We start from the raw sequence: 12581 nt of genomic DNA, 5'->3' as shown, positions 1-12581 counted from the left end.
AGACGACGTCATGCTGATGAGAACCAGTATGCGTGCAACCAGTATGCGTGCAACCAGTATGCGCGCAATGAAACCCATTCTATCAGGTCTCGCTAGGACGCGCCTCACTAGCCAACACACAAGAAGGGGTTGGGGTGTGCTGAAACCAGCACACCCCAAAACAACAGGTTGGGAATTGATTGCGTGAAACAATCACCTGTGCGTCCAGTCTCAATGTTAGTAAACAAATAATTGGTCTATTTGCTTCTACAGCCTGTAGGAGGTGAAATAGCGACATCTACTGGGCCACTAATGGGAACAGCAGGCAATTTCATTCTTCCGTGTGAGCTTCAATTTCAAGAGCTCTCTCTTGCCGCCTGCCTAAAAGCATAAACAACACCTCCAGCTCACATTTTTGCGTCATACATTGATGTCAAATCTGTGGAAGAGCTTCACAGCGTCTCCAGTAAACGTCAGATAGACGCTTTGATGTCCTCCGAGTGCGGCTTCTGTACAGATCAATGAGGAAATACTGTAAATAATTCATCATTCCCCCACCGTGTAGCTACAGTACACACACCCAAATCTGGACCGGAATGTGAATATCTACTCTGAGAAACTCTGAGACTGTCCGAGTAAAATGAACACTTTATCGTCTCTGTCGGGTGGAAACCTCATTGTGTCCAAATGTCCAAAACTGTTACTTTTCAGGATTCAAATTCTAAAAATAACAAAAGTTGCAGTTCCACAAGCTCGAACTGCGGTTTTGATGCTTTTGTGTGACACTGTATGATCACCTAGGCCGTTAATTTAGGCCGTTAATTTATTTAAATGTGGAGATAATACGATACGATATATATCCTACTATAAAATGAAGGAACCTCTGTCCATCATTCTGTCTGATCTGCATTTTTCTCCCTCAATGGGTTGAGCAATAGGGCACAGCAGTGGCGGCCATTTTGTGTTGCCACAGACAGAGAGCCCATTAGTTTTTCCCTTAAAGATGGCAGAAATGAATGGGCTTTCTATCTGTGAAACCACAAAATGCCCGCCACTGCTATGCCCTATTGATCTGAACTTCCACTCGGGCATTGATCCATTGGCTCATGAAGACAGTGATGAAGCCAATTTTTCACTTTTCCCAAATTTAAGCTGTTTATTAGCGTTTTTTGTCAACAGTCTTCCTAGGCTATGGGATCTGTAGGCGTAATTGCGGTCCCATAGCCCGGATGGACGGTGGGTGAAAATGGCGGGCATAGACTGGTAGGTAGGTAGGTAGGTAGGTAGGTAGATAGATCTAGTATATCTCTGCTGTCCGGCAGAAACCAGCTAACTCCAAAATGAAAACATTTCAGGAAATGACAAAAACTATACAAAAAGTGGAGTTAAAGGAGAATTTTGGACTAAAGTTTTCTTACCTTTTCTATGACGTTATGATATCTTAGGATGAATGGTACAGTAGAAAAATTTCATAACTCCATGAGCCGCCACAGCTTAAAAGGTGCGCGGATAGGCCTTAGGTTAGATCACATATTTTAATAGCTTTTTTTTTCTTTTTTTTTTGTGAGATCTGACGTTCATAGTGACAGAACACTATGCAACCAAAAAAAAAAAAAAAAAAAACAGAAGTCTCGCTAGACGAGATTGAAATCTCGAGATTTCAATCTCGTCTAGCGAGACTTCTGTTTTTTTTTTTTTTCTTTTTTTTTTTAGGACAGTTCATCCTAAGATATCATAACGTCATAGAAAAGGTAAAAAAACTTTAGTCCAAAATTCTCCTTTAAGAGGTTTTGTTCATCATTGATAAGAACAGCTGAATGGACCTCCAAGCTCACAATGAGGTTGGAGGTCAAAAGGCGGTGGAGCCTGGAGTCAGCAAAACCACCCTTTGGTGGACTTAGCTGGTTTAGCAGAAAGTTTGAGGATCCAATGGAGTTTTGTCAGAAGCGCTTTTTAATACTTTTCATTGGTTCAATATTTGTTTCATCAACACACAGACGTAAAGGGTGTTCAAAAGCACTGATTTATGAAAAAAAAATGTTAGCTGGTTTCTGCCGGACAGCAACGACATGGTTTGGTGTAATTCTCTCAGTTGTTTACATTCTTTTTTCATTCTTGTCAGGGGGGAATTGGTGAAAAAGGACACAAGGTAAACATGAATAATATATTTCACAGCACTCTCACACTTCTCACTTTAATTCATGGCTACATGTCTTTGAAGAATGTATAAGTACAAGTTAAAGGAGTAGTTCAACCAAAACATGACTTATTTTCTATCAATTACACATCCCAATAAATAGATGAACAGCTAATCAGTCTATCCAGTGAACTACTCCTTTAAGAAATGCGTCATGAAAATGTGCTCTAGCCTACTTACTGTAACATTGGCAACTGTGTGTGTGTGTGTGTGTGTGTGTGTGTGTGTGTGTGTGTGTGTGTGTGTGTGTGTGTGTGTGTGTGTGTGTGTGTGTGTGTGTGTTTAGGGTGAGCCAGGCATCGGTCACAGAGGTCAAGTAGGGCAGGCTGGTCCTCCAGGTCTAAAGGTGAAGATATCCATCCTTCCTTTTTTTTACTATGTAGGCATTTAGCAGACGCTCTTTTCCAGAGCTACACACACATTATAGGCAAGGTATAAATAAACACCTACGCAGTGGTGGAAAAAGTACTCAAATGTTTTACTTAAGTAAAAAGTATCAATACTGCAATATACTGTAGAAGGTATACGTCAAGGAACACCCAAATGATATGTATTTGGCCGTGGACCCCCATCTCAAAATATTTTGTTCCATGGGACTCCCAGAGGTTGTAACATGAGTTAAAACCTTTCGCTTAAAAATATATATATATATATGTTCAAAGACTTGCACACATTTTCAAGATTTTTCAAAAATAGCAGTTCATATCACGGCACTCGGCGCCGCGCTATGAGCTTGTAGATCTGTTATTTTTGAATAGCCAAAGAAATCTTAAAATGACACCGATGCATTCCCGGTCTTAAAGGTTTAATATTTTTATTATTGAGGATTTTTTTTTTATATAAAATCTACAAGCTCACAACACATCGCAATGTGACTATAGCCTACCGATAAAAAAAGGAAAACAAAAACTGTATTTGAGACTTTCGTGTCTCACTTTTAATCCCCCCCTCTCACTCCCTCCTCAGGGGGAGCCAGGGGAGCAGGGGCCTTCGGGTGCTCAAGGTATCCAGGGTATCCTTGGTAACCCAGGAAGTCCAGGGACCCCGGGGTTGAAGGGTCAAGCTGGTGACGCCGGAGGACCCGGGAGAGAGGTAATAATAATATGTGAAATACTGTCTATAGTCTATCTATACTCGGCCCCTTCCTATTTACACTCTACAATAACAAATAGCCAATCTACAAGCATGAGATCTGCTGTTTTCCTGTTTGTGACTCTTGGAAGTGTACAACAAAATTGACCTGGTCAAAGTAACACTCAGGAGTTTGTTGTGTAGGGGGACAGAGGTAAACGAGGGAAGAACGGAACACCCGGGACCCCTGGAGGGCGAGGACCCCTTGGTGAACAGGTAACACAACTAGGTTGCCAACCGTCTATAGAAATATGGAATTGTTATTATATGCAGTTTTTATTTTATTTTTTACTTTTGCATGTGTGTAAGGTTTGACATAGATGGGGTGTTATTTGGTTCACAGGGTGCTGCTGGTACGTCTGGAGTGAAAGGAGAAAAGGTAAAATTATATACTTGATGCTTTTTCATCTGTTTTAATTCATGAAAAACATTTTAATTCATAAAAACTGATCCCAGTATTATCAGCATTAATACATCATTACTAATTTGCCAATGACATTTTTTTTTATGGAGGACCATGGTGCCACAATAATAATGCAAAATGAATAACGGTTGTCATGAAATAAAAAGGACAAAATAAATGAATCAAGAAAAACACAAACAATTCATTAATTCTATTTAATTGTGGCACCAATGGTTCTCTATAAATTACATTTTCTTGTCAATTACTCACACAACATTTCTTAAGTTACTTTACATAATCGTTCAAGCGACTTTTAACCTATCGAAAATAGTGAAAACTAAGATGTCCATCCTAAAGTTTGTATTTATTTTATTTAACATTATCCCTGCCCAGGGGGACAGTGTCAGAGGAGTAGCAGGTGCAAGGGGAATACCCGGCTACCCTGGAAGAAGGGTGAGTTTTAAATGTATATAGAATATGTTGTTGCTTAATGTATAAAGTTTTATAATGCAAGTAATTTGCATGATGATTTGTTCCATACAGGGTGAAAACGGCACTCCTGGAGTTAAAGCCCCCACCGGTCCTCTAGTGAGTAACTTCCCTTTGTGATACAAATGCTCAACCTATTAAGACCGTGGACAAATACATATCATTTTGGGTGGTCCTTGACACAAGTTTGAGAACCACTGATAATAGCAACATAAGTAAAAAAAAAAAAAAAAACTGTTAGGATTTAGAAGACATTTGTAGAATCCTCCTGAAGCAGCAAAGATTTCAGTAAAAAATGTTTGCTTTTAAAAGACATATATATTCAAAGTTTTGCACAACTTTCAAAACATTTTAAATTGCATATCTACAGGCTCGTAGCTATGAGCTTGTAGATCTGCTATTACAGACTTATGCAAAGGTTGCAAATGTCATTTAGATACAGTAGCATGTTATTAATTGTTATTCAGGTTCATTTGTAGACATGGCATCTAGTTTGTATAGTTTCAATGTAAATATTATTAGTTTTTTTGATATTATACTGTTTAGACTGATGATAGGTTCTTGGTTTACCTGATCCTAGATTACTATTTCTATGCATTTGATGTATTACCTTGTGTTTACGTTGTCGCTCTGGATTAAATTGGATTAAAATGCCTGAATTGTTAATTGTATATACATTGAGATTTAAAACAAAAGATCTTCTCGTGTTTGACCTATTTTTTGCAGGGTCCAAAAGGCTTACTAGGCGGCATAGGAGAAAAGGTGGGCAGACAATCCACACAATATCTCATAATGTCTCCCAATACCTGTGCACAGTAAAATCCTCAAGAGTTAATGTAATTAATGTTGAACTCGAGTTATGAAGCATAGAATGTACTGTGTCTAAGAGTTCCCTGAACTTTTAGCTTGAGACGCAAAAAAGGAAATGTTATGTCTCCCCGAGACCCAAACTAGTGAAAACAGCTGATTTATTTATTTTATTTTGTCATTTTTGTATTAATATCTTTTTTTGTATAATGCAGGGGTTGGCCTCGGGCAAAAGAAATTCTAAGCCATAAGATGGTGGGAAATAACACAATCAATGGCTAATTTAGGACCTGAACCTTGCAACAAACAACCTTATATACAATAATAGTTAACTATATTGTTATAAAAGTTAGTAAATAAAGATGTGTGTGGTATAACAATTGATAGATATCAATAGGATATTTAGTTCAGCAAAAAGTTTCAAAAGATCATGTTATCTGGAGACAGAAAGTCCTTTTCAAACAAGAGCTCTTTCATCGTTCAAGGTCTCTTAGAAGGACGGAGAGAAACAATGCAAATTTATGGCATGTGAAACACGGCTTTGGTTTGTTTGTTTTTTAAACGTGAGAGAAGTTTCTCATCCAAAAGTCTGACAGTGAAAACACAACATTCAAAGAGAGTAAAACAGAGCTATTTGTTCATCCTACCCGGTTTCCTCAATACAATGCTATTGCTGTCCATATCCTACCTGGACTGTCAGTCAGCTATTGTAAATTATTTACAAAGGGGTCCTTGACATGAAAAAGTTTGAGAACCACCGATTTTTTCAGAAAAATGTCATTTTTAGAATCGGCCTCAGGTCTTAATGGGTTAATATATTTTGTATACAGATATGTATCTTTAGCAGCAGTGTCACAATGTGCAAATGAAGCAGAAGGCAGAAGAATGTCCCTCCTCTCTAATCACTTGTCAATGCAGAAAGCAGACTTAAATCGTCACAACATTACTTTGGATGTGAGCAATTTCTCTCCACAGAATCAGCCAATTTGTGGCGTGGAAACACTTGTGGTGTGGAAACACTACGCCAACTGTTTCTTGTTGGCATAGCAGTAAGGGATGGTCACTTATAACTCTATGGATGTTCTGTGTGCTGCTACTCTGTGACTGCATGCGCCCGACCAGCCAGAGAGAGAGACGCCTCTCTTGCTGCACCCCACTTTAGTAGCTGCTGCATCATCATCATCATCATCTTCTTCTTCCATCCGCTTCGCATTAATCAATAAGAGTCTGATTTGGGACCAAGGGATTATTTTTAGTCAACAAATAATAAAAACTATACTAAAATGTTAGTGAGGGATCTAGTGGAGAAGAGATCCAGTAGAACTAAGACCAGTCATTTAATGTTTGGTTGTGCTCGGGTGTTGCGATCTGAAAATAGCAGATCTACAATCTCACAACTTGTGAGCTTGTAGATCGGCTATTTTCAGCATGCAAGCAAGTGTAAAATCCGCCATTACGTCGACATTTAGTCGACTAAAATGTATTTTAGCGGTGCCTTGCTGGCGTCAGCAAGGCACCGCTAAAATACATTTTAGTCGACTAAATCAACTGTAGATTTAGTCGACTATAATCTTATGATATTTAGTCAACTAAAACTAGACTAAGGGTAAAACATTTCAGATGACTAAAATATGACTAAAACTAAAAAATATATATATTTAAAAGACTATGACTAAAACGAAATCAAAATGTGCTGTCAAAATCAACACTGGCCTATACTATGCATTCACCCATTCATTCACTCACACATTCACACACCGTTGGCGGAGGAAACCACACAGGGCACCAACAACCCGCTCATCAGGAACCGTTATGGGTTCGGTGTCTTGCTCAAGGACACTTTGGAACAAACTCAGGAGGAGCTGCATGCATGGGGATCGAACCGGATACCTCCTACCTCCTTCCTGAGTCACATCCACTCCATTGGGAATGGGGAATATATAAATGTACAGTAATGTGTTTGGAGGACAAGATAAATGTTTGTTTGTTTTATCTCATTTCAAATCAGAATATAGCCTCTGTAACAAAAGGGTCTTTCTCTCTTTTCCAGGGTGACCGCGGATTACCCGGGTTCAGAGGAGAGCGGGTACGATATGTCAAGTGGTGAAAGTTGAATGATATTTTTTCACTGCTGTATACCTTTTAATGTCCTTGAAATCTCTTTTTCATTTCCTAACATATTTACTGGTATAAAGGTCTTCCGCTATATCTTCTCTGTCGGGCGGAAGCCTAACATGTCCAAAACTGTTACTGTAAAAAATATCAAAAGTATCAGATCTGCAAGCTTAAAACGCCACATTTTGAGCTTGTAGATCTGCTACTTTTGATGCTTTTGTGTGACGCTGTTGTATGATCAAGTAGGGCACTAAAGGGATAGTTTACCCCCAAAATGACTTTCTATCAATTAGTCACCCCATGGAGACTTGAATTCATGGATATTTTTTTGTTTTTGTCGTGGGGTGACTAATTGATAGAAAAAAACGTTTTTTGGGGGGGTGAACTATCCCTTTAATTTACCAAAAAACACAAAAAGTTAAAATATGGAGATAGCAACGAGATATAGTCATAAAGGCTGAGCTCTTTATAATTGCACTGAAACAAGGTGGTCGTTCATTAACGTTGAGGACATGGTTTGATTCCACAGGGGAGCGTTCTTCAGATCCAAGGACCCCGCGGATACAAAGGAACCAAGGGGGAAGCGGTACGTGTCCTCCAAGTTTAAGACCATTGGTTCTCAAAGTGGGGTCCGGGGACCCCCCAGGGGGTCCTTGGCGGGGTACCAGGGGGTCCCCAGCTAAATGATTTAATATAAGTGTCACAATTATTTTAACCACTTTAACCATTATTGTATACTTTGGGCTATTCAAAAATAGATATAATAGATGTACAAGCTCATAGCGCTGCACTGAATGTCGCGTTATGAGCTTGTAGATCTGTTATTATTGAAAAATCATGGACATTTTTGCACATCTTTGAATATATAATTTATATATATTTTTTAAAGCCAACATTTGTAACTCATATCTTCTAGGGGGGGTCCCTGGAACAAAATATTTTGAGATGGGGGTCCGTTGCCAAATGCATATAATTTTTGGGGGTCCTTGGCATGAAAACGTTTGAGAACCACTGGTTTAAACGAGTAGTTCAGTCAAAGAATTACGCATTTTCAATCAATTACACACCCCATGAAGCCTTGAATTCATGGAGATATTTTAGTTTTTGTCGCATTCCTGAGCCAATAATTTGATGACCGGCGGAGTCTCCGGTCTCCTACTGACCAACGACCCCGGGTGTCTGTGGCTAAAGGGGTCCTTGACATGAAAATGGATAAACCAGAACTACTTGTAAACAGAACCTGGGTGTCTGTGCAACTTATGAATTATTTTCAATGTGTGACGTTGGGCTTGTTTCAGGGTCTGCTCGGCCCCCCAGGGTTCGATGGTGACAAGGGAGAGAAGGGTGAGGATGGACCTCCTGGAGCCAAGGTACAAACCAGCTCCAAACATCTGAAAAATAGCTCTTTTTTTTTTTAGTAAACACCTGCACTCGTTATGCTGATTTTTCTAAATCCTTTAACATCAGATCGGACGGGGCTGGGTTTGTTGTGATCACATTTCCGGGTGTACTCTTGTCCGGAAGTCATAGGATCACTCATAGGTTGGCGAACAGCGCCATCTAGCGTAAACACTGAAAACACTGTTTTGACGTTTGATTTGATTTGATTTGATTTTATTAGACGTCATACACGAGAAAAACACATGTTACACCATGTTCATCATAGAAACGTCAAGGATACAGACACAGAAAAGTCTTGCGACTTGTTTTCATTGTGGTCCTTGGTCTGAGACAAACAACACTGCAACAAAATACATACAGGTAAACAGTACAATAATAAATAAAACAATCAATTACTACACTACCTACAGCATAAATACATATAATCACATTGCTAACATAAGTGACCCTACTATTCGGCAACGTTTTCTAATAGCCATGCTTTGACCCTTGTCTTAAAAAGGAGATGGCTGCTGGTGCTCTTTATGGTCAGGGGTAGCGAGTTCCAGTTAACTGCTCCTCCAAATCTAAATGAGCGTTTTCCCATTTCAGTGGTGAACGTGGGCATGGTCAGGTCTGCTATGCTGGCTCTGGTTAGGTGGGAATGGGCTTCGCTACGCTTCTGAAAAAGATTACATAGGTACACAGGGGCGCTGTTTATGTAGATGTTATGCACCAAGTTCAGCTGTAGTTGAACTGACCTGGCTGCCAGAGGGAGCCAACCCAACTGCTGGAAATGATGTTTTCCAACATGGTCCCTTGCAGACAGCCCCAAGACAAGCCTGACCAACCTATTTTGAGAAACCTGCAACTTCTCTTTTAGGGCTTTGGTTAGGCCACCGTACCATGAGCCAATGGCATAGTCAAAACAACATAAAACCAGTGAGTTTGCTAATAAGCGAAGACTGGCAGAGTCCAGAAACTGCGCTTTCCTGGCTAAGAATTTGGTTCTACCATTTACCTTACTAATGGTCTTAAGAGCCATGTTTTCACCACCCAGGCTGCGATCAAGCAGACAACCAAGGTAGCTGACTGAGGGTTTAGCCGGAAAGGACTGGCCCCCAAGAGTGATACTGGGAGAGGCCAGTTTGTGCAACCTGGGCTGAGAACCAAATAAAATATATTCAGTTTTGGCCATATGAAGGGATAATTTATTGTCTGAAAGCCAGGTCTTAATACGATTGAATTCCTTGACAAGGGTGCCATTCAACTTGTCTACATCCTCATCTGAGGCCAGGATGGCTGAATCATCCGCGTACAAGAACAAATTAACAGTACAGGCAGCTTGGAGGTCGTTTATGAAAATTAGAAACAACAGGGGGCCCAAAACACTCCCTTGCGGGACACCGCAGGTCACAGGCAGAGCCTTTGAGAGATGGCCTTGAAAGTCTGTGATTTGATCCCTGTCTGAAAGATACGAAATAAACCAATTTAAGCTAGAAGAGCTCAGGCCTAAGGCTGAAAGTTTGTTGAACAGTAAGCCGTGGTGTACTGTGTCAAAGGCTTTTTGGAGATCAATTAGGATCATTCCACTTAGCTTACCAGCTTCCATTTCAGATCTAATGAAATCAGTAAGGTAGAGAAGACATGAGTCAGTTGAGTGGGACTTCCTAAAACCAGACTGGAAAGTATACAGTAGTTTGGAGTCACTAAGGTACCCATAAAGTTGTTCATGAATTACTTTCTCCAGTACTTTGGAAGCGACACTGAGTATGGAGATAGGTCTGTAGTTTCCCGGGTCAGACCTATTACCCTTCTTAAAAAGAGGGATTGTTTTGGCATGTTTCATGTCCAAGGGGACAGTTCCTTGCTCTAGGGACAAATTAACTATGTGTGTGACACATGGTGCAATCAGGTCCGCTGCATCCTTTAGGAACCTTGCAGAGATGTTATCAAGCCCAGTGGCCTTGTTGGTGTTAAGGCTCTTTAACATTTTATTTATGTTTACAACAGTGACTGGCTTGAAAGAAAAGCTGTTAGGAGTGACACCGCGACGGTCATAGAAAGCTTGCAGTTCTTTTTGCCCGTAGGTAACAGGGCCTGCAGGCAGACAAGCAACAAGTTTCATGGCAATAGAGGTGAAAAAAGAGTTAAAGTGGTTTGCAATCAGGTTTTTGTTATACACCCTATTACCTTCAATATCTAGCGAGATACAAGGACTCGAATCTTTCGTTTTGGTGGTGCAACCCAGGTTCTTTAGGGTTTTCCATAAGGTTCGAGAGTTATCCTTGTGTTCCCTGATTTGCTCTGTGAAATAGCTGGACTTGGCCTTTTTCACTTTGCGCTGAACCTGATTTCTGAGCCTTCTAAAACGTAGGAGGTCAGCTCGATTACCTGATTGCTTGAAACGAGACAGGGCTTTGTCCCTGGCGCTAATGGCTTCAAAGATTGCTTGTGTGAACCATACATTGGATCTCTGCTTGATTCGGACTGTTCTAGTTGGAGCTACTGTGTCAATTACAGAGATAAAAAGTTTTTTAAAACTACCCCATGCCTGATTGATGTCATCAGAATTAAGAACTGGGGACCAGTCTAGCTTCTGTAAAGCCTCGCAAAATTGAGCCGTAGAGTAGCGCTTAAAGGATCTGGCAGTGATTGACTTATGGGAGTTAAAAATGACTCGTTGGGCTCTCCTGGAGCAGTAAGTAAGAAAGTGATCACTAATGCCATAGGTTAAAACACCACTTTGAGAGATAAGATCAGTGTCTGAAACAAAAATTAAATCTATGGTGCTAGAAGAAAAATCATCAATGCGAGTGGGTTCGTGGATCACTTGTGTGAGTCCAAAGGCCCTGCTAAACCTATCCAGCCCTTTGAAAGTGGCACAGGATTTATTAGCAGCATCTGTGTTAAAATCACCAATATATATGCATTCCCTGGTCAGCAAATTGGGACATTTTGACAAAACTTCATCGAAAAGGTCATAAAAGGAGTATTGCTGTGGAGGACGATAGCATACACCCAGGAGTATGGGCGATATATGGGGAGGACGGATGTCAATCATTAGAATTTCAGCCAAATTGGTGTCAAGGTCTTTTCTAATGGTGAAATCAAGGTCGGCTCTGATGTATGCACATACACCACCGCCGCCACGATTACGGTCTTTCCGTACAATGGAGTAATTATCAATAGATAGTTCGGAGTCACTGATACTAGCATCGAGCCAGGTTTCAGTGAGACAAAATACTCCAACTTTAATTGATTTGACCAGGGCTCTGATCTCATCGATCTTCGGCCACAAACTCCTAACATTAAGATCTGTGCTATTACACATTAAGACGTGTTACATGTCATTGGCACTGTGGGCTTTGGAAAAAATGGACGTGTTACACGCCATTGGCAATGAATGAGGGCCATTCACACTGAGCACTATAACTATAAAAAATATGGTTTTAAAACATTTTCTAAGTCAAGTGGATCGCAGAGTTCACACAAACAAAAACTAAAATATAATGGTGAACGATATAGTTAGTTGTCGTTATAGTTATAATGCTCAGTGTGAATGGCGCTTTATGCAGCCTGCCATGTTACAAAATCAGAGTATAGGTTTTCATGCCCCTTTAGCAAAGAGTCAATTGGCCACTGAATAAACGAAATAACATGCACTATCAGATGTCTGTTATTAGCCAGGTGATTTGTCAAAAGTTAACGTGATGAATGACGCTTACTCACTGTTTTCATCTTCAGGGTCTGAAAGGTGATGCGGGCACTAAGGGTGCGGTGGGACCTTTTGGAAAAAGAGGACCTGTAGGGCAGAAGGTCTGGATCAAGCATTATATATTTAACAAGCTAACATTGAATTGATTTCAAAATGCTACTGTTGGTCTATACAGGAAAGCTTTGAATGGTTTGGGGGGCAAAATACATTTCTGATCTTGTGTGATATCATGAACCATCCAGATCGCTCAGGTCATCTGGGATAAAGGTCTGCTTTCTGTCCCTAAAACCAAACATAAACGTGTAAAAGCAGCATTTAGTTTTATGCTCCACATATCTGGAGCAAACTCCCAGAAAACTGCA

At 40.3% G+C, this 12581-nt stretch overlaps 1 protein-coding gene across 1 annotated transcript in view; it reads left to right on the top strand.

Moving 5' to 3' along the window:
• Window positions 1–12581, top strand: part of col7a1l (collagen type VII alpha 1-like) — a 161194-nt gene that overhangs the window by 130247 nt on the left and 18366 nt on the right. The window contains exons 83-94 of the mRNA XM_080421195.1: window positions 2102–2128; window positions 2463–2522; window positions 3143–3268; window positions 3452–3523; window positions 3651–3686; window positions 4104–4163; window positions 4254–4298; window positions 4926–4961; window positions 7057–7092; window positions 7651–7707; window positions 8420–8491; window positions 12249–12320. Of these exons, the coding sequence (XP_080277321.1) occupies window positions 2102–2128; window positions 2463–2522; window positions 3143–3268; window positions 3452–3523; window positions 3651–3686; window positions 4104–4163; window positions 4254–4298; window positions 4926–4961; window positions 7057–7092; window positions 7651–7707; window positions 8420–8491; window positions 12249–12320 (699 nt within the window). The remainder of the gene's footprint in view (window positions 1–2101; window positions 2129–2462; window positions 2523–3142; window positions 3269–3451; window positions 3524–3650; window positions 3687–4103; window positions 4164–4253; window positions 4299–4925; window positions 4962–7056; window positions 7093–7650; window positions 7708–8419; window positions 8492–12248; window positions 12321–12581) is intronic.

This window comes from Gymnoscopelus braueri, assembly GCF_963280865.1.
Source record: "Gymnoscopelus braueri genome assembly, chromosome: 23".
Classification (NCBI taxonomy): domain Eukaryota; kingdom Metazoa; phylum Chordata; class Actinopteri; order Myctophiformes; family Myctophidae; genus Gymnoscopelus; species Gymnoscopelus braueri.
The sequence above is the reverse complement of the archived record's forward strand: the minus strand, read 5'-3'. Positions and strand labels throughout refer to the sequence as shown.